At 58.1% G+C, this 20,706-nt stretch overlaps 3 protein-coding genes across 17 annotated transcripts; 1 reads left to right on the top strand and 2 right to left on the bottom strand.

The window, feature by feature from the left end:
- Window positions 1-240: 240 nt before the first annotated feature.
- Window positions 241-2,550, bottom strand: PAXX (PAXX non-homologous end joining factor). 9 transcript variants are annotated; one of them, XM_050334301.1, is made up of 7 exons: window positions 2,459-2,544; window positions 2,316-2,376; window positions 2,154-2,188; window positions 1,855-2,045; window positions 1,250-1,324; window positions 708-801; window positions 241-623 (listed from the first exon to the last, which is right to left on the bottom strand). In XM_050334301.1, the coding sequence occupies exons 1-7, from the start codon at window positions 2,542-2,544 to the stop codon at window positions 584-586; spliced, it is 582 nt and encodes a 193-aa protein (XP_050190258.1). In that variant the 3' UTR covers window positions 241-583. The 9 variants fall into 9 exon arrangements, 6 of the variants coding, with proteins under 6 accessions (XP_050190258.1, XP_050190257.1, XP_050190259.1 ...); XR_007631199.1 differs by having other exon boundaries at window positions 708-1,324; XM_050334300.1 differs by having other exon boundaries at window positions 2,154-2,376; window positions 2,459-2,550.
- TMEM141 (transmembrane protein 141) lies at window positions 2,332-7,704 on the top strand. 5 transcript variants are annotated; one of them, XM_050334306.1, is made up of 5 exons: window positions 2,332-2,669; window positions 2,907-2,973; window positions 3,078-3,161; window positions 3,347-3,478; window positions 7,550-7,704. In XM_050334306.1, exons 1-5 carry the CDS (start codon window positions 2,616-2,618, stop codon window positions 7,567-7,569), a joined length of 357 nt encoding a protein of 118 aa, XP_050190263.1. In that variant the 5' UTR covers window positions 2,332-2,615; the 3' UTR covers window positions 7,570-7,704. The 5 variants fall into 5 exon arrangements, with proteins under 5 accessions (XP_050190263.1, XP_050190264.1, XP_050190261.1 ...); XM_050334305.1 differs by lacking the exon at window positions 7,550-7,704 and adding an exon at window positions 4,120-4,429 and having other exon boundaries at window positions 2,502-2,669; XM_050334304.1 differs by lacking the exon at window positions 7,550-7,704 and having other exon boundaries at window positions 2,335-2,669; window positions 3,353-4,429.
- Window positions 5,629-16,883, bottom strand: ENTPD2 (ectonucleoside triphosphate diphosphohydrolase 2). Of its 3 annotated transcripts, none has more exons than XM_050334295.1 (9): window positions 16,553-16,692; window positions 10,753-10,870; window positions 10,122-10,272; window positions 9,337-9,496; window positions 9,010-9,237; window positions 8,419-8,685; window positions 8,102-8,221; window positions 7,699-7,833; window positions 5,629-6,718 (listed from the first exon to the last, which is right to left on the bottom strand). In XM_050334295.1, the coding sequence occupies exons 1-9, from the start codon at window positions 16,661-16,663 to the stop codon at window positions 6,518-6,520; spliced, it is 1,491 nt and encodes a 496-aa protein (XP_050190252.1). In that variant the 5' UTR covers window positions 16,664-16,692; the 3' UTR covers window positions 5,629-6,517. The 3 variants fall into 3 exon arrangements, with proteins under 3 accessions (XP_050190252.1, XP_050190253.1, XP_050190251.1); XM_050334296.1 differs by lacking the exon at window positions 16,553-16,692 and adding an exon at window positions 15,733-15,843; XM_050334294.1 differs by lacking the exon at window positions 10,753-10,870 and having other exon boundaries at window positions 16,553-16,883.
- Between the last annotated feature and the right edge of the window lie 3,823 nt (window positions 16,884-20,706).

The following is a 20,706-nucleotide window of genomic DNA, read 5'->3' on the forward strand; positions in this document are numbered from 1 at the left end:
CAAGCAAGACGAGTATGAGTCTGGGGTGACCACACCAGCAGCTCTTCCTTACAGGGCTTCACACTGACCTCCACTCTCTCTCCCAGTGCAAGGCAGAGTGCATCCTCCAGCCCATTTGCAAAAAGCTGGCAGGGAAGGGAACTTCTCTGAGCCCTGGACCTCCAGGTTCAGCTGAAACTGGCCCAAGGCTTCCTGAGAAAGGGAGAGGCAGAATACACTGACACATCCGCAGAGACCGGCTGGCTAAAAGCACCTTTTACTGGAAAGAAGATAAGCACGGACAATCTTTCTATTCTGCAGTGATAAAAAAGTTCCTTGCAAACCTCACCAATTCATGGTAAATGAGGTCAGGAGGTGGCCCCTGCCCCAGAAGTGCTGCTGGGGAGAAAGCAAGCACTGTTGTCTCCTCAAAGGCCCTGCCACCACCCCAGCAGAGGGCCAACTGCCAGGTGCTGATGGCTCTGTTGCCTCCCTGGGTGCGAGGGGCTCAGCAGGCCCCGGACACAGGGACACCCTCTCCTCCACCCATGCACATGCTGATAGGGCTCCACAGGGCTGTCATCAGGGCACAGGACAGCACTAGTCAGGAGTCCTCGAAATTCACTCCAGACGGTACCTTCTTGCTGGGAGGAGATGGAGGGAGCATCAGAGCCCCAAGCCCATGCCCCAAGCAGAGCCCATGGGGTCCCCGTGCAGCCAGCACTGACCTTTTGAAACCAGGGTTAATGAGAGACTCCCCAGGGACCTTCCTTTTGGCTGGTAAAGCTGAGCCAGCAGCCCTGTTCTTCCTGGGGCTGGGGTCTGCCTCAGTCGAGGATAGGCAGGATGCAGATTGCAGGTCAGCCAGGTGTTCTATCAGCCCTGACACTCCCTCCAGGGCCAGGGTGAGCTTCCAGCAGCCCAGTCATGTAGGGCCAGCAGCCATGGAGGGTGAGGAAGGGCCAAGCCTGGCCTCCTCTCCCAAAGGAGCCATGGACCTGCCCTGGCTCCCAGTCTAGAAGGACTGCCCTTCTTCTGAGGCTGGTGATGACCAGCCTGTGACCTGAGCACCCCAGATACCCCGAGAGCCAGCACAGTGAGCCCTGCCCCTGCTCTGTCAGGAAGGGCACAGGACAGCAGGTGCCTGACAGCAGCCACAGCCAAGGGTACTCGGTGTGTCCTGAAGAGCACATGAACGCAGGACCAGCAGCCTCCAGGAAGGAGAAAGCAGGACAGCAGGACCAGGGCAGGTGCCTCTGGCAGTGCCTACCTGGCAGGAAGAGCTGCTGGCTCTGGGCAGAGTTCTTCTGAGGGCTGCAGGAAGTTGCCAGTGTCTCCACGGCTGCTAAGACAGGAGCCAGAGCCAAAGCTTGTGACAACATACCCCAATACAGCATTGCAGCATCCCAAGCCTCCCCAGCCAAACTGAGGCCTGTTCGCTCAGCACTCCCATCCAGACTGCTGCTGCCCCAAAATCTTCCCAGACTCCTCAAATAAAGATGTCTGTAAGGTGACTCCCACATTCAGGATGCTGGTGTGGTGCCATGAAGACAGGGCTGTTTCCAAACAGAGACACACCACTGTGTCCTCCGGGCCCCGGCAGGGGGCTGTCCTCTGCCTGGGGGCTCTGGTGAAGCTGCAGGAACTGGCCAGCTGAACAGGGAAGTGATGGCGGCAGCTCTGCTGCTAGCCCACTGGGACTGGTGAGGAGAAACCACCTGAGGTGATACTCGGGAGGCACAACCCTCTCCCACTGAGAGGACAAGGCTGAGCTGGGGCATGTGGGGCACTTTGGGTCGGGGTGACGATCCCATGAAGGTGGCAGGAGATGCCGGCCCTCCCCCTGTCCTCACACCTTCCAAACCCACCACGGACCTTCCAGGCGCCTCTCCAAGGTCTCGATGCAGCCGGCCATGCCGAACACCAGCGCCTGCAGCTGGCGGCGCGCCTCGGCGGGGGGTAGCTGGGCGAGGGCGAGGGCCGGGCACCGCGGCTCCTCCGGCAGCCGCAGCGTGGCCGAACCCGGGCCCAGGCTCAGCTCAGCGGTGCCGCGCCCCAGGGCGGCCCTGCAGGGACAGGGGGCGAGGGAAGTGGGAAACACGACGAGCCCGGGGTGAGGGGAGCCCGGGATGAGGGAAGCCGAGGACAGGGGGTGTCGGGGCGGCGGCACCCACCTGAGCATCGCGCTGTGCTCCTCCGGCGGACACCGCTGCAGAGAGGGAGGAGGAGGAGAGCATGTCCGACACGGCCTAACCCGGGCCGAGTCCATCTCCGCCCCACCGGCACCCCGGGCCTCAGGCGCGAGCCCCACCGCCGACCCCGGCCCCGGTACGTACGCAGCCAAACGCCGGACAGTCGCCGAGGTCCGCGGCCCAGACCTCCATCGCATCGGTCACACTGTGGGAGGCAGCGGCTCAGGCCGGGGCTGCTCGACCCCCGCCCGGCCCCGCTCCCGTTCCCGGCCCCCGCCCGCTCTCACCAGACGGCGCCACCGGGCCGGCAGTAGCAGAGGAACCGGCCCGGCCCGGCTCGCAGCAAGTGGAAGAGCCCGGACGGTTCCGCCATCGCTGCGCCGGAAGGGGCGGGTGCGAGCGGCGCGTCCGCCCGGGGCTGTGAGCGGGACCGGCAGCTCCGCCATGGTGAACTTGGGGCTGCGGCGGGTGGAGGATGATGTGGCTGCCAAGCACCCGGTGCGCCCTGCGGGGGACGGGCTGGGGAGCCCGGCTGTGCCGGTGGGGCCGGGGCTGAGGGGGTCGGGCAGAGCCCGGCTGTGCCGGTGGGGCCGGGGCTGAGGGGGTCGGGCAGAGCCCGGCTGTGCCGGTGGGGCCGGGGCTGAGGGGGTCGGGCAGAACCCGGCTGTGCCGGTGGGGCCGGGGCTGAGAGGGCCAGACAGGGTTCCAACCCCCGGCGCTGACGCGTCCCCACAGGCGCTGCAGCAGTACGCGGCCTGCCAGTCCCACGCGTTCATGAAGGGCATCGGCACCTTCCTGGCAGGTACAGCCCGGTCCAGCCCCCCTCCTCGGTTGTCCCCAGCCGCTCCCCAGGGGTAGCGGGGCCGGCCCGGCTGTGTTCAGTAACCCCGTCCCCGACTTCGGCAGGCAGCGGGGCCGCCTTCGCCGTGCAAAAGCTGGCGCGGCAGAAGCTGCCGTACAGCCCGCAGTGGAGCCTGCTGCTGGCCGCGGGTGAGTGCCTGGCCCGGCTGGTGCTGCGGACACACAGGTGTTTGCCCTTGTTGTGGGGGGCTCTTCCCTAGCTCCGGTCACCTCCCGGCGCCCCGGCGGTTCAGGAGGCGTCTTGGGCAGCTGCAGCAGGTGTTGTCCCCACCAAGGTGCTGGTGGCACCCTCAGAAGCACCTCGGCCTCCCCAGCTGCAGGGTCCCTCGCGAGCTATGTGGTAACCAGAGCTGAGACACAGAAATGCTCCGACTTCTGGATTTACCTGGAGACAGGCAAGTCCCCACAGGAGCTCAGCGTGACTGGTGGGGTATCTCAGCCCTCAGGTACGTTCACAACTCCCTGTTGCTTTCCCCAGGCTTGTTGTGCCTGGTTCTTCGCTGCTGCAGTAATGAGTTTGCTGTTCCTGTCTCGTAATTAAACTGGTGACTGTGTAATTGCCAAAATCTCAGTATAAGTCCCACACTGGCACTTTGCAGCCGAGGGATGGGAGCAGGAGGATGTGTGGTGGCTGGAGCTCCCTATCTGATCTCATTTCCCATGTCCCGCTGTGCTCTGGGCACAGCGGTATCGGAGCAGGCCTGGAGACGTGGGCTGGGTGCACTTGCTGCTAACTGCTGCCCTGCCTGCTTTGGGGATTCACACGAGCTAGCATGAAGGGCTTGTCTGCTGGAAGAGGAAGGAGAGGGTAAGGGATGGAGAGAGCCAATGAGGTGTAGAGAGATGTGCTGCTCTGTAGAGTGGATAGAGCTGGAGAGGCACTAAGAGAGGCACTGGACAGTTCCCATGGCTGCTTGCTGCTCTCTCCCACATGTACCTTGAGCTCCCAAAGCACCTTGAGGTCCCAAAGCTGGGCCCACCTGAAGAGGCTTTAAACACTTCACCAGGGCTCTGTGGTTCTCTGCCCACCCTTGGCAAACACACCAGGGTAGTTGGAGGTCCAAGGAGCTTGTACTTTCTGTTGCAGAAAACCTACTCAACACAGAGGACAGGGACAGCGCCGCACTGCCGGTGAGGAGGAACGGGTATGGGGATGTGGTGGAGTAGCCAGCAAAGCACAGCACTCTGTACCTGTGTCCCGCTGCAGCCCCTGCTGCTGCCCAGCTGGTCACTGCCCATGCTGCCTGTGAGTCTGGTGGGCTTGGTGGCTCTGTTTGGAAGCTCAGAGGACTTGATCCTGCAGCGAGAGTGTGGTGGAGGCACCACAGGGATCACTGCTGCCTGCCCCATGGCCTCTGAACATTGCACTGGGGGTACAATAAAAGTCAAGAACTGAAGGTGCTCGTTGTGGATGAGGTAAAGGCCGGCAGTGGGACAGGCAGAGCAGGTGGTGAACGTCACCCCAAGGGAACGGTGACACTCACACTCCATTGGCACATGGATTGCTGCGAGCTGGCTCTAGACACAGATAGGTCTGGGCTAAGCTGTGAGGACAGAGCTGTTGTTGTGTGCTTTCTGTACCCTGAGCCCAGCCAGTCCCCATGTCCCTACGCCTGCAGCAGCAAGGCTTTTCCCACCCACCTGAACAGGGCTGAGCTGAGCCCCCTAGCTGGGTGTCCTCTGGGGTATCCTTTTCCTCTGCAACAGGGGTGACCATGTGCCCAGGGCCCCTTTCTGTGGTGCTGGCACTGGCCAGGGCATGTCATCTGGCCAGTCCCAGGTTGCCCATCCAGATCCATAACTAGTTGGCAAGGATATGGTACTGTCTTAAATCCCATGCACAGAGGGATAGGGAGCTGTGGTTTCTCGCTGCCCTCCATGCTCCTGCTAGCAGCACGAGCTCTGATTTGCAGGTTTGCTCACTTCCCAGCATCCTTCCTTGCTCTGACCAAGCTCCTGGAACACTGTGCTTGACTTAACCCACCCATTCCCAGCAACACTTTATTTTCAGCTGTTCCACTGGCTGCTCCCCATCTCTCTGCACAGGGCAAACCTGATTCCAGTTCAGATGATGTTCTGAACTCTCAAACCCAAGTTTCTTCCCCAGGCCCTTCATCTCCCTCACCCCGTGGTGGAGTGAGGCTCAGGGTCTATCTCCACATCTCACACGGAAGGAAGAGGCACTTCTGGTCCCTGAAGCTGAAACACTGCTCTAAGAACCCAGGTACTTTCCAGAATCCAGACTGCATTTCCTCTTCTAAGAAATTCAGATGCAGCTGAATCAGCTGGACATCCACCGAGAGCAGCCAGTTTACCTAGTTAGGACTGCATCTGCAGTGATGGGGAAACCTGAACTTGATGACTGTGGCTGGCTGGCACTCCTCCATCTCCAGGTGGGCCTTAGACTGGAGTGAGGTTTCCAGCCCACCTCAGTCCATCTTTGGGGGTCTCCAGGCTGGTACAAATAGAGAAATCAAGTCGTGATAGTGTCCCAGCACTGGTTGGGCTGCAAGGGATAAGGCCTTCAGGCAGACCCTGACCCTGGCTCTGACAGGTTGATCTGCCTGTTGCTGATCAGGAGCCACCAAGCCATAGCAGTGGTTACAAAGGTTTATTTCAGATTATAAAAAAAAAAAAAAAAAACCAAACAGACAAAATCAAACCTTCTTCATGTTTGCATGTCCCTGTTCTTAAATGGAAATGAAGATGCATCCTCCCAGCTGCCTGGCATAGGGTGATGGTAGGCTCAAATCCCAGTGCAGAGCAAAGTCTGGCTCCCAAAGCGAGCCCATGGCCTCTGCGCTGTCATGGACATGCACCACAGAGCTGCAGGCACCAGGGGATGGAGGTGGCAAAGGCAAGTCTGGCATAGGAACCACAGGGATGGGGAAGGCACGATGTCTGGTTGCTGAAGGGGGACCTGGAAGATGCTGGCTCCCCACATCTGGTTGCTGAGAGCAGTGGAAGTCTAGGCCAAGATTTGGCCTTCAGGAAGGTCAGTGTGGTTTTGTGTGCAGGCCAGAAGGACAAGTGTGGGCTCTGGATGCTGCCTAGAGCTCCCCAGGAGGCAGGGCTGATGCTCCAGGGACAGGCTAGCAAGGTCAGCTGTAAAGACTGGTGTAAGTAATATTCCCCACCCACTCTCATACAAATGAAAATAAATCCTGCTGTCGCCTTCGCTTATTGGCCCAGTCCAACTCAGCTCTGGTGGCAGAAAGATGTCCCACCTCTGAATATCCCGTTCCCAAACCTGCTCCTGCGTCCATCCCTGAGTAGTGCTGGGAAACCCTTCCTCTTCTGTCCCTCCTTTCCTGCAGCTTGAGGGCAAGGGGAGGGCAAAAGGGGACAGCTTTCCTTCTGGGACAGTGTCAGGCCTTGGAGGAGGACGTTGAGCACTTGCTGCATCCCAGGTGTTCAGACCATGGAGACTCCAGCAGGCAGGATGGTGCTGGGTCCTGCAGACACGGCCCACGCTGTCCCCACCGTCAGATCGCACTGGACTTACTGCGCCGGAGCAGACATACGGCAGTAACCAGGGTCGTCAGGGTGGTGACCACAAAGAGCAGGATGAGGATGACCCAGTGGTTGTACAACATGCTTTTGTGGGAGGAGGGCTTCTCTGCCGGGATCATGTTGGTGAGGTTCAGCATGTAGCCCAGGGCCCAGCCAATGGAGGTTTCTCCTGCCTGTGGAAAAAGCATGGCATGGTCACCCAGCCAGCCAGCCAGCCCAGCTCTGTGGGCCTCAGGAGATCTTAGATGTCTCTTCTAACTTTAATGATTCCATGATTCTAAGATCAAGGAGTCCAACCACTGCCAAGGCCACTACTAAACCATGTCCTCAAGTGCCACATCCACATGTCTTTTAAATCACTCCAGAGATGGTGACTATTTCTTCCCTGGGAAGCCTGTTCCAATGCCTTAACACCCTTTCTGTGAAGGGCTTTTCCCTAAAATCCAGCCAAAACGTCCCCTAGTGCAACTTGAGGCTGTTTCCTCTTGTCGTGTCACTTGTTACTTGGGAGAAGATCCCAACCCGTACCTGACTCCACCCTCCTTTCACATAGCTCTTAAAAGGTCCCCTCCTGAGCCTCCTTTTCTCCAGGCTGAGCCCCATCAGCTCCCTCAGCCAGTCCTCACTAGAGTTGTGCTCTAGCCTTTTCAGGAACCACCTCACTGTCAGCCCAAGGGAGGAGAAGGGTGTGGGGGAGCCCAGAACACCCTGAACTCTTGCTTGCCCATGGATCCAGTTAGCCCAGGAACAGAGCAGTGACCATCCTGTGCTTAAGTGGGCTTATCCCATGGGAGCAGAACCTCATCTGCTCAGTTCAGTCCTGATCTTGTTGCCCATCCCATGGTGCATGCAGCCAGAAGTGGGATCCTGCCCTGAGGTAAATTCCCAAAAAGCCTAAGCAAAGCATAGTTTGAGATGGCTGGTGTCTTGAGGGCCAAGGAAGGGCTGAAGGACCTCACCTCACCCTACAACAAGCTTGGCTCATTTTTTTTCCCATCCTCCAGGAGATCCAACCAAAAACTGAGAGTTCTGTCCTGCCCCTGTTCCCCAAGATCTTCCTTCACTCTGCTTGGCTCTTTCTTGGTGTGGAATCATCTCCTGCCTAACTCCAAAGAGATCCCATGGAATGGAGATGTGCTTTGGTGCTACTCACCTTCTTCTGGAAGGCGATATTGGGGAAGGAGTGGTTGTTGAAGTTGTAGCCTCTGGTGGTGAGCAAATACACGAACGTGCTGACAGCACAGTAATCTGGCAGCCTCTTCTCCAGCTTGGGGGCTTTCTGGAGTAGCTGGGTGCACAGAGGGAAGAAGAGGGGTCAAGCCAGCAGGGGCCAGGCTTGTGTCTGTGGCCTGAAGCTCTGGGTGGCTGCATCTGTCAGGCCAAGGCTGCCCATACCCACCTGAGCCCCTCCTGGTCCCATGTGGGAGCTGTCACCTGCCTTACCCCTACTCCATGGGGGCCAGGACACCCAGCCCCCTCCAAGGGCTGCTCTCAGAGCCTGGGTTATGCTCCCCACAGAGCAGTCCCCTCTTCCCTGCTGTGCCCAGGGAACCCACCTCACTCCAGCTGGTGGCACAGATGGTCTCTGCAGCGTCCTTCAGGTCACTGGGCAGGTGCACAGGTCTCTCCATCACAGTCCGGATGAAGTCCACCGTGTAGAAGAAGGCGGAGAAGGCCTGATGGAGAGAAGGGAGCAGCTGTGGGACAGGCTCTTTCTCTAACCTTGAACAGAGACTGACTGGTGTGGTGAGCACGAACGACCGCCCTTGCAGAGCTGGGGGCCTGGCTTTGCCACCATGTGATGCTGGGGGTGCTGGGGACAACCTACCCACCCAGCAGCTGGGTCACCACCCTGCTTCGGGCCAGGACTTACAATGAAGTTTCCTGAAACCTTCGGCTGGAAAACACCATCAAAGGAGCAGTGGGAGAAGGAGCAGGTGGTGAAGTTGAAGAGCTTGCTGACGTGCAGAGCACAGAGATTCCCATTCCCGGTGCCAACCAAGGTGATGGTGGTGTTGAGGACAAGGTTTGGCCTCTCCTTCTCCGTGCAGGGGCTGTCATAAATGCTACTCAGTGACAGGCTCTTGTTGTAGCCCATGGGCCAGCAAGGATTGGGGACAGTTCCGTGGTAGCTCTCAGCCTGCCAGAGGAGGGACACACAGGATGCACAAGCTGTATCATAGCTCCAGCTCCCTCTGGAGCTTGAGCAGTGAGACACAGAGCAGTTGCCACACGTGTCTCAAGGTGGCTTTGGGTGTCTTGGCTCTAGTCAAGGGGTGCATCACCTTACGGAGATGGTGGATGGAAGCCCTGGGAACACAGGATAGGATTTGGAGAAAAACTGAAGAATTGGCTGGGAAACCCAGCTGGCTCAGGCCTGGGGGACACCCCAGTGTAAACACCAGGGTGAGGGGGCACCTGTGGCGTTGTGACAGCCAGCATCCACATCAAGCACATGCGGTACCTGGAGGAGCTTGGAGAACAGCCTCTTGAGGACCTGGTCCCTCCCGTAGCAGAGGAAGCTGTGGGTGTACACTTTGTACACCTGGCCATACAGCTTCAGCATCACCTCGTTCTTGGGGTTTTCAATGGTGTCCTGGGTTTCAAAGGTGATCTGTGTGGAAGCACCCCCAAAGTCCATGGCCCCCAAGGTCTTCCTGTGAGGCTGGATCCATTCTCCAAGCCACCCACGCTGAGCCAGGAAGACAAGAGTGGGCATAAGGATATGATGAGCTGTGGGACAGCCCAGCCAGCACAGCCATCCTGCTGTGTGTCACTGTCCCCTGCCCACCTTGATGAAGTTCTCCAGGAGGTAGTTTGCAGTGACCCAGCCAAAGACCCCCTCCTCTTCCCCTGACAGGATCTTTGCCCCCCGGAAATCAAAGGGGTATGTCTTCAGCGTGCCTGCCACAGCTCTGAGGACGGCGTCTGACGCTTGTGGGTCCGCGATGCTGTGGGCCAGGTGAGAAGACAGAATGATGGGACTGCACTGGGGTGCAGCAAGTGGGATCCCCGCTGGCCCCCAGAGCCCTTGGGGACTAGCACTGCCTTGACAGGGGGGTGGGATATATGAGTCCTTGCCTGGGTACCTACAGGGATGTCCCCCAGAAAACCCCAGCTAATTCCCCTTTGCTGAACAAGGCAGGTAGTGGGGATGGAGGTGTGCTCCCTTTTCCTAGGACAATGGGATCCATCCCTCCTGGGCTAGGTAAGGGGAGCACAGCTCCCCTCCTCTATGTTTTCTGGGGGTTGATTACCAATTATTTTCACTGTGCCCTGTCAGGCTGACAGTGGGTGCAGAGGTATTTTCCTCCTAGCTAGACACAAAGTCCAAGTGGGTTATCCTGGTGCCGGCCCCACACCAGCCCCTTTCCACCAGTGCTTTGCTGGCTGTACCCTGCAGAGCATATTCTGTTCTGAAAGGCAGGACCACCTCTGCAGGGGACGCGGAGCTGGGCACTTGGGTGGTGAGGAGCTTTGCCCGCCAAGGGGCAACACTTCAGCTGTCTTTCAGCACCTCCACCACTGCCATGTGTGGCAAATTGGCATGGCAGGGCCCCCTGAGCAAGCACTCACTTGAGCAGGCGCATGCCAGCTGTGGCACCCAGGTAGAGAGGCGTGGCCATGTGCTTCTCCTTGGGCACATCTCTCAGGGCCTGGTTCAGGCACTGCTCCAGGCTTGTCCCAGCAGCTGGAGGGTTTGAGCTGTAGCTGGAGATGCCAGGACCTGCAGAGAGGGAACAGCAATGCTCCCTGTGGGTGGGGGGATGGTGCCCAGTGGGCAGCTTTGCCCCCCTCCCAGGGTTTCCAAAAGGCAGGTGAGCATGGAGCCACATGGAGCCATCCAGGGTCCAGCCACACCACATCCCCTGCTCACTGACAGCCCGCGGAAAGTTCATTCATGGAGAGTGGAAAACCAACCCTGGCTCCTCACTGGGATAGACAGGGAGCTGGATTGTTTTCTGGTGGTTCAGTGCCTGCCAGGAAAATATAAACCACAAGAATGCATGCTTGCAAGCCTTGGGGGGAGTTGGGAGAGGTTTTGGGAATAGAGCTGAACCCCTTAGAACACTTCACTGCACTGGTGAGTACAGAGGAAGGCAGCTGGGCTGGGCATGGCAGGGGCACTTGCACCATGGTGCCCTGCCACAGGGACGTGACAGACCGCGCCACCAGCCGCTAGCCCCAGGCCAAGGCCAGCCCTTACCCTCCACATCACACATGCCGTGTTCGCTGACCACCCCAGTGTCGTTCTCCTTGTCCGCAGGCCACTTGTACACAAACATGGCGGTATGGGAGGACCCAGCGTCCAGCACGATGCCGTACTGCGGGGGGAAGGCTCTGGGTCAGGCCTGGAGGTGGAAGGCCCCCAGCTGCTCCAGCCCTTCCTGAGGAAGGCACTGGGGCTCTGTGCACAACCGCTCCTACCCTGGCAGTGCCCAGCATCTCCAGAGCATCATCTGGCAAAGGTGAGCTCTGCTCAGCCCACCCTGGCACAGCTGTGCCCACACCTGCCTGCACAAGGCACTGCCTGGGATGCAACTAGGAGCAGTATACTGGCCATTCTGGGATGCTGCTTGGAATGGCGTGGGGTCTCTGGCTTTTTGGGCATGGGGACCCCCTTGAGTACAGTCTTGGGGACTCTTCCCCTGCTGCAGGCTCCCATCTCTCCAGCATCGCTCCTCACTGCCTGCATCCATGCTGAGCCATGCCAGCAGGTCCCTGGGGCCAGTGGCAGGGAGGGATACCTGGAGTGGCCCCTTGGGATGTACTCACCAAAGAAGGGCAGCCAGGCACCTCATCCCTCCTGGCCTTTTATGGCTTGGCCATTCTCTGGCTATAAATAACCCTACCCCTCCTGCCAAACAAGGTTACCCAGCTCCTAGGGAGGGGACACCCACATGCTGCCTGCAGCCCCTCCATGCAGACCCTTCTGCCTGACCCCCCCTGCCTGGGCACTTGGGGCTGCCCACACTGGCCCCCGCTGTGCCCCCTTAGGGCTGGGGGGAAGCAAGGCAGGACCTGGCACTGCCCCAGCAGAGCATCTCTGGAGTGAAGCCATCTAAGGGTTGAACCTCGTACAAGGCTTTGTCTGCTCCTGCCTTGCCCAGACCTAGGGCCAGACCCTGCCTGGCTGCTGGGAACCACCCCAGCCCTGCCTGCCATGGGTGCCCCTATGCCCTGGTCTTGGCCAGCTCAGACAGTGTAGTGCCAGGGCAGAGGCAGGAACACCTGGGGTCCCCACTTATAGGTAGCCCTCATTCCCCCATGAACTCATGGCCCCACACCAGTGGTACACCCTCCTTCCCCAAAAGACCATTTCACACCCATGACCCGCCCCTGGCCTCCACTTGCTTGCCCTGGGCCAAAAGCTACAAACCAGCACAGAATCCCCCTCTGTGGCCAGTCTGGGGCTGGTGTGCCACAGCACTGGTGCGAGGGATCAGCTTCCAGTGCTGCCAAACCCTGCAGAGGGAAGGAAAGAGGCTCTGACAACTCCTCCCAACACCCCAACCTAAACCCCTGGGCTGGGTGCTGGGGTGAGTGTTCTGAGCAGGCTCAGGGGGCTTTCAGCACCCGCTCTGCCCAGTGCAATATGGGCCATGGACCCCCGGCACCCCAGTCCCTCCTCACCATAGCACTCTCTGCACCACCAGATGGGCAGTCACCCAGCAGCCCCTGTGGATGCACCTCTGCAGCACCTGTGCCCATGTACCTGCAGCCACCACATCCCCGGTTTCCTCATGGGGCAGCACACCACCCCAGGTATCAGATGGCGTAAAAGGTGACAGGTGACAAGGCTGTCCCCAAAGGGAAACCATTGACAAGTCACCCCCAAAACTGAGGCTGAGCACAGCCAGGATCCTGGCAGCAGTCTCCAGTGCTGGATGCCATGGAGGGGCTGCAGCCCGCAGAGGGGGATGAGGGTGGAGACAGGGATATCTACATGGTGGCAGGGGCTGAGAAATACTGGAGTGTGAGGCAGTGAGGACAACCCACAGTGCCAGGGATACTTGCCACACATCAGGAATGGGGTCAACCTGGGAGGACACCAGACCAACCCCATGGCAGGACCAGAACACATGGCTGACTCCAGGGTGAGCAGATCCACTACCTGTGATGGGGAAAGCTGATTCCAGTAGGTTTCCTCCTGCCTTCAGAAGGGCTGGCTCAGCTATGCCCTGCTTCTCATCCCATGGAGAGCTGATGCGGGGGTGCATGTGTGGGGGTGCACACCTGGGGTGGGGTTGTATGTGTGGACTGTATGTGTGCATGTATGTGCATGCTGCAGGTGTGCACGTGTGTGTGTGTGCACATGGGCATACATGTGTGTACAAAGATGTGGAGGTGGGTGCATGGGGGTGCCTGCATGTTCGTGTGCAAAGGTGAGGTGTCTATGCACACAGGTGTGCCAGCATGTTCGTGTGCACATGGGGCACCTGTGGCTGTGTGTACATGCATTTAGGAGGGGGTGTGTGTATGGGTGTGCATGGGCACACATGTCGTGTAAGTGCCTGGGCAAGTAGGGCACACCTGGCTACAGGTGGGTGGCAGTGAGGGCAGCATGGAGCCTGCACCCAGGGCAAGCCCCATGCAGAGGTGACGTGTTGCAGTCACAGTGGCAATGCTGGGGCAAGGCTGCAGAACCAGCTGCTCCACATAGGCACATCCTACTGCCCTTTGCTGCCAACACTTGTGGATTGGGGTCGGGGGGGGTCTCTCTTCTCAGACCCCTAGCCCATTGCTGCCAAGTGTGGACTGGTAGGCAAGAGACATCCTGTGGGACCCCTGGTTTTGGTAGCAGAGGCAGCAGCACTTGGCTTGGCTAACATGATGGCCAGCCCCAGGGAGTGCCTGGTGCCCAGCCAGCTGCTGCCCTATGGCCACTCCAGCATAAGAGGAACCACTGCAGCCTCATGTCAGCCCTCCTGTCCTGCTCCCAGGAGTAGGCTTTGCCACCTCAGCCTGTCCTAGCTGCAGCACTGGTGATGGTGAGCAGGGGCGGGAGCCACGTGTGCAGATATGGTCTAGTAACTACGTCAGTGTTGGATCAAGAGCTGGACTTGATGAGCTCAGAGGTCTTTTCCAACCCAGTTGATTTTATGATTCTATGAACCTATGTGTGCATGAAGGGACTGAGGCAGATCTGGACAGCCAAGAGCATCCCAGCATTGAAGGAATGTCCCCTCCTCCAGATCCGAGGGTACCACATGTCTCCAGCATCCCCATGGGAATCATGGATGAGGTCACCCACAGTGGTGCTTCAATGGTGCCAGTTCCTGGCCCGGAGCCCACGCCTGGGCATCAGAGCCACTGCATTCCCCATCTGGCAGCAGCGTGTGCTGCCATGTGAGCACGAGCATGGCTGAGTTGTGGGCACAGGCAGGTGGGCTGCAGGGGCCCTGCAGGTGGGGGGCCCCAAGACAGAGGACAAAATTCCATTCCCTTAGTGATTTGCAGCATAAGTGCTGCCCTCAGTTCTGCCCACTGAGCTGCCCTGTGCCTGCCAGTGAGCACGCTGCAAATGAGGGCTGGTGAGATACAAGAATGCCCTGGCATACTCCCACACCGGCACCTGGCTTCCATCACCCTTCTCATCTGCCCTTGGCATGCTTGTCTGCCAGCACCCAGGGCTTCACAGGGTCTGGTATGTGTGGGACAGTCCCCAACTCCAGCATCTCCTGGTGGCACAGGGATGACAAATTTTTCTAACTGGACCTTCTGACCAGACCCTGGTGATGCCACAGGGCTGGGGGACATAGAGGGGTCCCCATAGTGGCCCCACACTGGGAAATTTTCCCAGTGCCAGCCCTGGCCCTGCTGCCTCCTGAGTCACCCCACAGGCTCTGCCCCAATGCAGCATCACTCAGCCCAGCCCCAGCCAGCACTGCTCAGCCCTAAAGCCCCTGCAAAGAGGACACAGAGAACAGTGATGTCCCCAGAGGCCACGGGGTGGGGCTCAGGGCTCCTGGTCAGTGCATGGCTCTGTCCCTATCTGCCTCCTACCCTCACACCAGGATAGGAGGTGGATGGGGACACTGAGAATGCCTCACATGCTGCAACCTGGCACCATGCCCGATGGACATGCCCAGGACTCAGCTCCCACCCCACAGGCTTTCCAGGCTGCCCCATGGCGCATGTGGGGTCAGCCCTGCACCCAAACATCCTGCCTCCCTCAAGGGTGGTGACACCATGGGGCAACCGGGTTTACAGATTTCCTTCCTGCTGCAGCAGCCACAGCACTGCCAGCATGACTGGCACAGGAAGAGCCCAGAGAGCATTGAAATGGCCACTGAATACATTTGCCAAAAGAGGGAAGAGAAGGGCTAGGGAAAGGAGGCAGCATCTCAGGGCCATCAGGCCACAAGCCCCACTGCAGACTCACAAGGGAAATGGGATGCTGCTCTGCTGGGATCAGTCCCTCAGCAGGCAGATAACTAATCCGGGATGGCATTAGGGCTATCTTCCAAGCAAAGGAGCTGGGAAGGGAAGATTTGGAGCTGTAGCTCAGCAGGGAACAGCACTATCACCCAGCAGCTAATGCAGACTGAGCCAGCAAGGACCACATCTTCCCCAGGCGGGTGGGACGACATGCCCCGAGTCTCGTACAGCAGGACTGACCTCTAAATCAAGTGGGCATCTTTTGGGCTGAGTTAGACGAACACAAAGTTCTGCATTCCTAAAACAGTCCTGAGCTTTGTGCAAGCCCTATGGAAACAGGCACTGCTGGACACCAGTGCATGCCCCATGCTGGACTTTGTGACACTTGGCAGTCCAGGAACTCTGAGTCCCTGGGTTGGGCAGTGCAGCCTTGGGCGGAGCTGGGCCGGGACCCATATGAGTGTTCAGGGATGCTCGTCCCCAAACTGCAGCACTGCCTGTAGACTGGAAGGTGCTACCACCCAGAGAGAGAAAAAGCACAAAAAAGCACAAAAATTAAATTTCTGGGAGTTCATTTGGCTTAAAACCAAAGTTCCATCTTGGAACCCCAAGGAAGAAAGGCTTTCCAGGCTGACCCAAGTGCTACATATGGGGGTCTTGATACCAGTCTAATTCCCCCATGTCCCAAGATATAAAATCCACCTTGAAACCATCTGAGGCATGGCCAAGATGCTCCAGCATGTGGCAATGGGTGGCAAAGAAAGGTGTCACAGGGAAGAAGTTAATCATTGCTAGTTATACTAACAGCAGTGAGGATCATCTTGGCTAAGCCAGCTCATCATCTCATCCCAATCTTCATTACATCTGACAAACCCAGAGAGAAGGCAGCACGCTTAGCACGCTGGCTGGCTCAGAAAGTTTCCATGCAAATTGCCTGGGATGAGAAAAAGGGGGGTTTAGATGGACCATTTTCCAAGACAAGAGCCTGGAACTGTTTTAAAACAAAAGACTTGAACTACAAAAGAGGTACTTGGCCAACATAAAATTGTTCGGAAACTTCTTTCAGCATCTGAATTTACAATGAAAAAGAAGGAAAAAAAGCAGCTTGCATTCAAAGGGAAGTGCGTTTGTCACCCCGCAGCGCTGGCTCAGGCGATGCAGCAGAGTCCGGGGAGCTGGGAGGTGCTGGGGTGCACCGTGGAGCCCCGACCCAGGCAGAGCTGCAGCAGCAGATGCTGACACGGCTGTTCTGGTGTGGGGGGCCGCAATCTTTCAGTGTGTCCAACAGATTCCCTTCCCAAAGCGCAGGGATGGCACTAGTCTAAGGCACTAGGGATGGGCGGTCGGGGTTCCCGCAGCCGGGGGTCCCGCACGGGCAGTGACACACCGGGGCTTGCGCACCCGGCGGGGGCTTCTCCCTGAGACCCTTCCGGCAGGGCGGGGACCCCTCAGCCCCGGCGCCTCCCGTGACGCTGGGGACCCCCTGATGGCGGAGCCTCTCCTGCCCGGGGAATCCCGCACACTGGCTGGACACTGCGGTTCCCGCAGCCCCGGCTGCCCGGGACCCCCCGGTGCCCGCAGCCCACACCACTCCGCGCACGGTGCCGCCCCGCAGCCCCGCTCACCTTGAAGCCCGGCGGGCCTCGCGTGTCCCCGGAGCCGAGGAGCAGGAGGAGGATGCCCAGGAGGCAGCCGAGGGCCAGGAGCAGGAGCAGGACGGCCAGACGGCGGACCATGGCGGGACCAAGCAGGTGAGCAGCTCCGCGGAGGCTGCGGCGGCTCCTGCCGCTCCTCCTCCCCCGCCTCCTCCTCGCCCGCCTCTCCCGGCTGAGTCACCGCCGCCCCGGCCCACCCGGGCGGGACACCGCGCTCGGGGGCGCTGCGGGGGCGGCACCGAGCTGCGGGTTCCGCGGCTGCCCCTGCCCCCGGGACCAGCCCCATCTACCTCTCCCGGGCACGGTCCTTGTCCCCAGGATCAACCTCAGCCCGGCCCTTCGGGCATCACCGTTACGGGAGGGGCTCAGCCCCATCCTTTGTCTCCTCCCTGGGCACAGCCTCTATCCCTGGGATCAGCCCCATCTACCCCCCTGGGCACGGTCCTTGACTCCAGGCTCAGCCCCAGCCTGCCCCCACCCTAGGTTTAGCCCATACATGGATTCAATGGGAACATCAAAACACCCCAAGATACAGAAAAGCTCCAAGAGTCTCACAGCTACCATGATTAACAGCTACGGCTGTGTTACCACTTTTAATCATCACAAGTTCGTGACAGCCCTGAGGAGTCCAGACATATACTGAGGCTGTTTTTAATATGGTCACAAGTGAATAATGAGATGCATTTGCACACGGAGCAGTGAGCCAAAGGAGGTTGGGCTCCTGGCTCCAAGGAAGACATTTGGAGCTTGCTTACACAATGGGATAAGAAAGTGAACAAAATAATAAACAAGCAGATATCACTAAGGAGGGAGGCTGGTAGACACAGCTCCCAGTGCAGCTGTGTTGCAGGCTGAGGGTCACACCTTCGCACTCAGGATGTGAGCTGAGGCTCCTCACACCCTGCCTCACTTCTATTTTTTGAAGCAAGGGACTTTCCTGGCACTCACAGCTGACCCATGCACATCACACATTGCACCAGTGCTGGATCTTCTGCAGAGCCTCCTGCCCATTGCTGTGGTATTGGGGTGCAGTGGGGCTTAGCCTGTGCTGAGGGCTTGTGATGCAAAAGCCCTCAGCCCTGACTCCATTGCAGAGGTTCTGCTGCTGGAGATCTCACAGGGGATGAGCTCCAGTGTGACAGCAGTGACTGGCAGCAGAGTCTGGGAAGCAAACGTCTAAATAGGGGCACAGAGAGTGACCCTTGCCATGGCAGTGCCCATCACCATGGCACAGGGCTTCTCTGCAGGACTGCTGTGTTCACCCTGCCAGTCTGTTTGTAGGGTGTTTTACCTCCTCACTTTGATTCATTAAGCATTTAACCCTGGAAAAGCTGTGTCAATCAACTCCAGGATAATAATATAGTAGTTTATGTGAAAAAATGATTCCCCTTTGCTGATGCTGATGCCACAGGAAATGACAGTCCTGTCCCCGAGGCTCATCACAGCATCATTTCTGCTGCCTTTCTGCTTTCCAGGCTAAGTCTTCTCAAGTTTCCACAGAAAAATACCTGCCTGTTCTTGACTGTTCTTGCTGCCCACCTCGTGCAACTGCAGCAGGGATTACCACAGAAGCTGAGATCTTCTCTGGATTGCACTTAACCCCTTTCTCAATAGCCGCCAAGTCTCCTGCTTCATTCTCAGATGGACAAGCAGGAACAAAAAAATCTCTTTTCTGGGTGGTAGCAAGCAGAAACAGGGTTGGGAGAGCCCTGTGTGGGTAGGGATGGTCCCTTGTTCCTTATCGTTATTTTGCTTTTGTAGTAAGTCCCTTTCTGGCAGGAGGCTCTGGGTGTGGTGGGACCCTCCTGGGATTTGAATACAGATGTGAGTGTCTTGCTCTTGTGCAAACTTGGCCACCCTATTACCAGGCTGTCCATAGGTGGCGTGGAGAGGGGGGGTTGACATCTCTTCCCTCCCCAAGAGGGGGCTGTTGCTCCTTCTCTTCATGGGGTCACATTTGCTACCCTCTTTCTGGCTCCAAGGGGGTGGGAAGGGTGAGCCGAGGTCTGAGGGAGCCTGTGCCCAGCCCTGACCAATTGCTGGTGTCTAAGGATACTCAACCTGCAGTGCAAACAGGAAGGCATCAAAAGCTAGGACATGCTGGATTGGAAATGCTGCAGTTCCCAGGGGAAAGACAGCCAGGCAAACCCACGGATAGCCAGAGCAGCACCCCTGTGACGGTCTGTTCAGGCAGGGAGCACATCGACACCAGTCTGAGCTCAGCCTGGCCAGGGTTGGGCACTGCCAACTGTGGCCCCAGCAAGGGGGGCTCCTGTTATCTCTCCCTTCCCATGGAGCTCATCGAGGCACCACTGCTGGAGAGCAGGGCATGGAGCATGGCAGCACCTCTGCCCATGTGTGTGGGCAGCCTCAGCCACTCACAGAGAACTGAGCCCTCAGGTTCCCCAAGGTGGCTGCACTGAGGTGACCCCCCCAGGTGGGCAATCCCTGAGCTCTAGACACAGTCGAGTTCAGTGGGGAAAAAAAAAGTGAGGGAAAGGAGGGCCTTCTCTACCATGGAAGATGAAGCAGGAAGCCTGCCCCAGTGCCAGAAGATGAGTGCAGACTTGATTGAGGAAACAGGGATGTGGATTTTGGGCACCACCAAAGCAAGGCAAGAACAGGTGTCACCTTTGCAGGACTCAGATTGTGAAGCAAAGTATCTGCCCAAACAAACAGGTTCACTGTGCAAGTAGCTGCGTGGGGAGCCAGTCTGGCATGGCCTGATTGTCCTGCCACAGTTGCCACCCTGCCACTCTGCCACCTGTCTGCCTGCCATTCTCCCACCTCTGCCACCTCTGTCACCTCTGTCCTTTGCAGTGCTGTTCTCCATGCATTCATCCTGTTTTGTGTCCCCAGGCACAGAGGCACATGGTGAGTTTTTAGGGGGCTGCTTAGATAGCAGAAGCAACAGATCCCCTCAGCATGATCAGACCTGAAAACGGTATCTTCAGTAACCTGAAATAACCTGATAATCTACGAGATGCAGGGGCAGGGATTGCTGTGGGGCAACAGTAAGTTCCCCACAATTTAATGCCCATTTTGCACAATTTCAGCCTGTGTATGAGGTGTCACCACCATGATAGGGTCACAGCAGGAAGGGACCAGGTGTACCTGTGAGGTGGGTAAGGTGTTGAGCTCTTCTCTCTGGTGACCAGTGACAGGACCTGAGGGAACAGCAAGAAGCTGCTTCAGGGGAGGTTTAGGTTGGATGTTAGGAAAAGGTTCTTTCCCCAAAGGGTGGTTGGCACTGAACAGGCTCCCCAGGGCAGTGGACATGGCCCCAAGGCTGCCAGAGCTCAAGGAGCATTTGGAAAACGCTCTCAGGGACATGGGGGTATTGTTGGGGTGTCTGTGCAGGGCCAGGAGTTGGACTCAATGATCTTAGAGGCATTTTCCAACCTTAATGACTCTGTGATTGTGTTGTCATTGTGGGTCCCTTCCACTTGAGACATTCTATGGTTCTATCATTCTCTGTGGCATGGGACAGGAGCCCAGAGAAGGAGATGGATGTCCCAGGCAAAGGGGAAACCACATCAGGAGCCCTGACTCCCCACTGTGCTAGTGCCTTTGGCTCACCCCACAGCTGGATAAACAGAGAGCTTAATCCCAAGTAAAGCTGGACGAGGATGTGTCACCAGTGTGCCTGAGGCACCTGAGGACTCTTGCCTGTATTTCTACATCCCCTGCAGCTGGTGTGGACACAGGTTCAGCTCAGTGGTGTGGGGAGACAGGGCTTTCCTCTTCCTGCTCCAAGGAGAGGCACAAGCAGAGACTACCCAGAAGAGAGAGGTCATGCTGGCACCCATCCCAGTTGGGCAGAAAAGCCTGTTCCCACCATGGGGCAGGGGAAGTATTCCCTGGGGCAAAGTGGCAGGTGAGTACAAAGAGGAGAAGGTGAGGAATTCATTACTCACACAGCAGTGGGGGACTGAAACGCCCCTGGACAAGAGAGGTTTTTCTAATCCACCTCTTCCAACAAAAGCCTCTGAGGTGGGGCCATCTGGGCGAGGGTTGCAGGGCTGAATAAGGGATAAAAGGAGACGCTGGAGCAGGAGAAGGCACTTGCTGGTGTCTCTGAGAGGTGGGGTTTGCTGGTTGTGGGGCTCAAGTCTGCTCAAAAG

This window comes from Myiozetetes cayanensis, unplaced genomic scaffold (assembly GCF_022539395.1).
Source record: "Myiozetetes cayanensis isolate MyiCay16 unplaced genomic scaffold, myiCay2020 scf52, whole genome shotgun sequence".
NCBI lineage: Eukaryota > Metazoa > Chordata > Aves > Passeriformes > Tyrannidae > Myiozetetes > Myiozetetes cayanensis.

Coding starts and splice junctions, on each gene's coding strand:
- PAXX (XM_050334297.1), bottom strand. CDS start 2,368: ATGCGATGGAGGTCTGGGCCGCGGACCTCGGCGACTGTCCGGCGTTTG. Junction 2,046..2,153: donor GAGCACAGCGCGATGCTCAG/GTGGGTGCCGCC, acceptor CTGTCCCTGCAG/GGCCGCCCTGGGGCGCGGCA. Junction 1,325..1,854: donor CTTGGAGAGGCGCCTGGAAG/GTCCGTGGTGGG, acceptor CTCCTGTCTTAG/CAGCCGTGGAGACACTGGCA.
- TMEM141 (XM_050334303.1), top strand. CDS start 2,616: ATGGTGAACTTGGGGCTGCGGCGGGTGGAGGATGATGTGGCTGCCAAG. Junction 2,974..3,077: donor CATCGGCACCTTCCTGGCAG/GTACAGCCCGGT, acceptor CGACTTCGGCAG/GCAGCGGGGCCGCCTTCGCC. Junction 3,162..3,346: donor GAGCCTGCTGCTGGCCGCGG/GTGAGTGCCTGG, acceptor CGGCCTCCCCAG/CTGCAGGGTCCCTCGCGAGC.
- ENTPD2 (XM_050334294.1), bottom strand. CDS start 16,868: ATGGGGCTGGTCCCGGGGGCAGGGGCAGCCGCGGAACCCGCAGCTCGG. Junction 8,686..9,009: donor TGTTCTCCAAGCTCCTCCAG/GTACCGCATGTG, acceptor CTCCTCTGGCAG/GCTGAGAGCTACCACGGAAC. Junction 6,719..7,698: donor ATATCGCCTTCCAGAAGAAG/GTGAGTAGCACC, acceptor CTTTTTCCACAG/GCAGGAGAAACCTCCATTGG.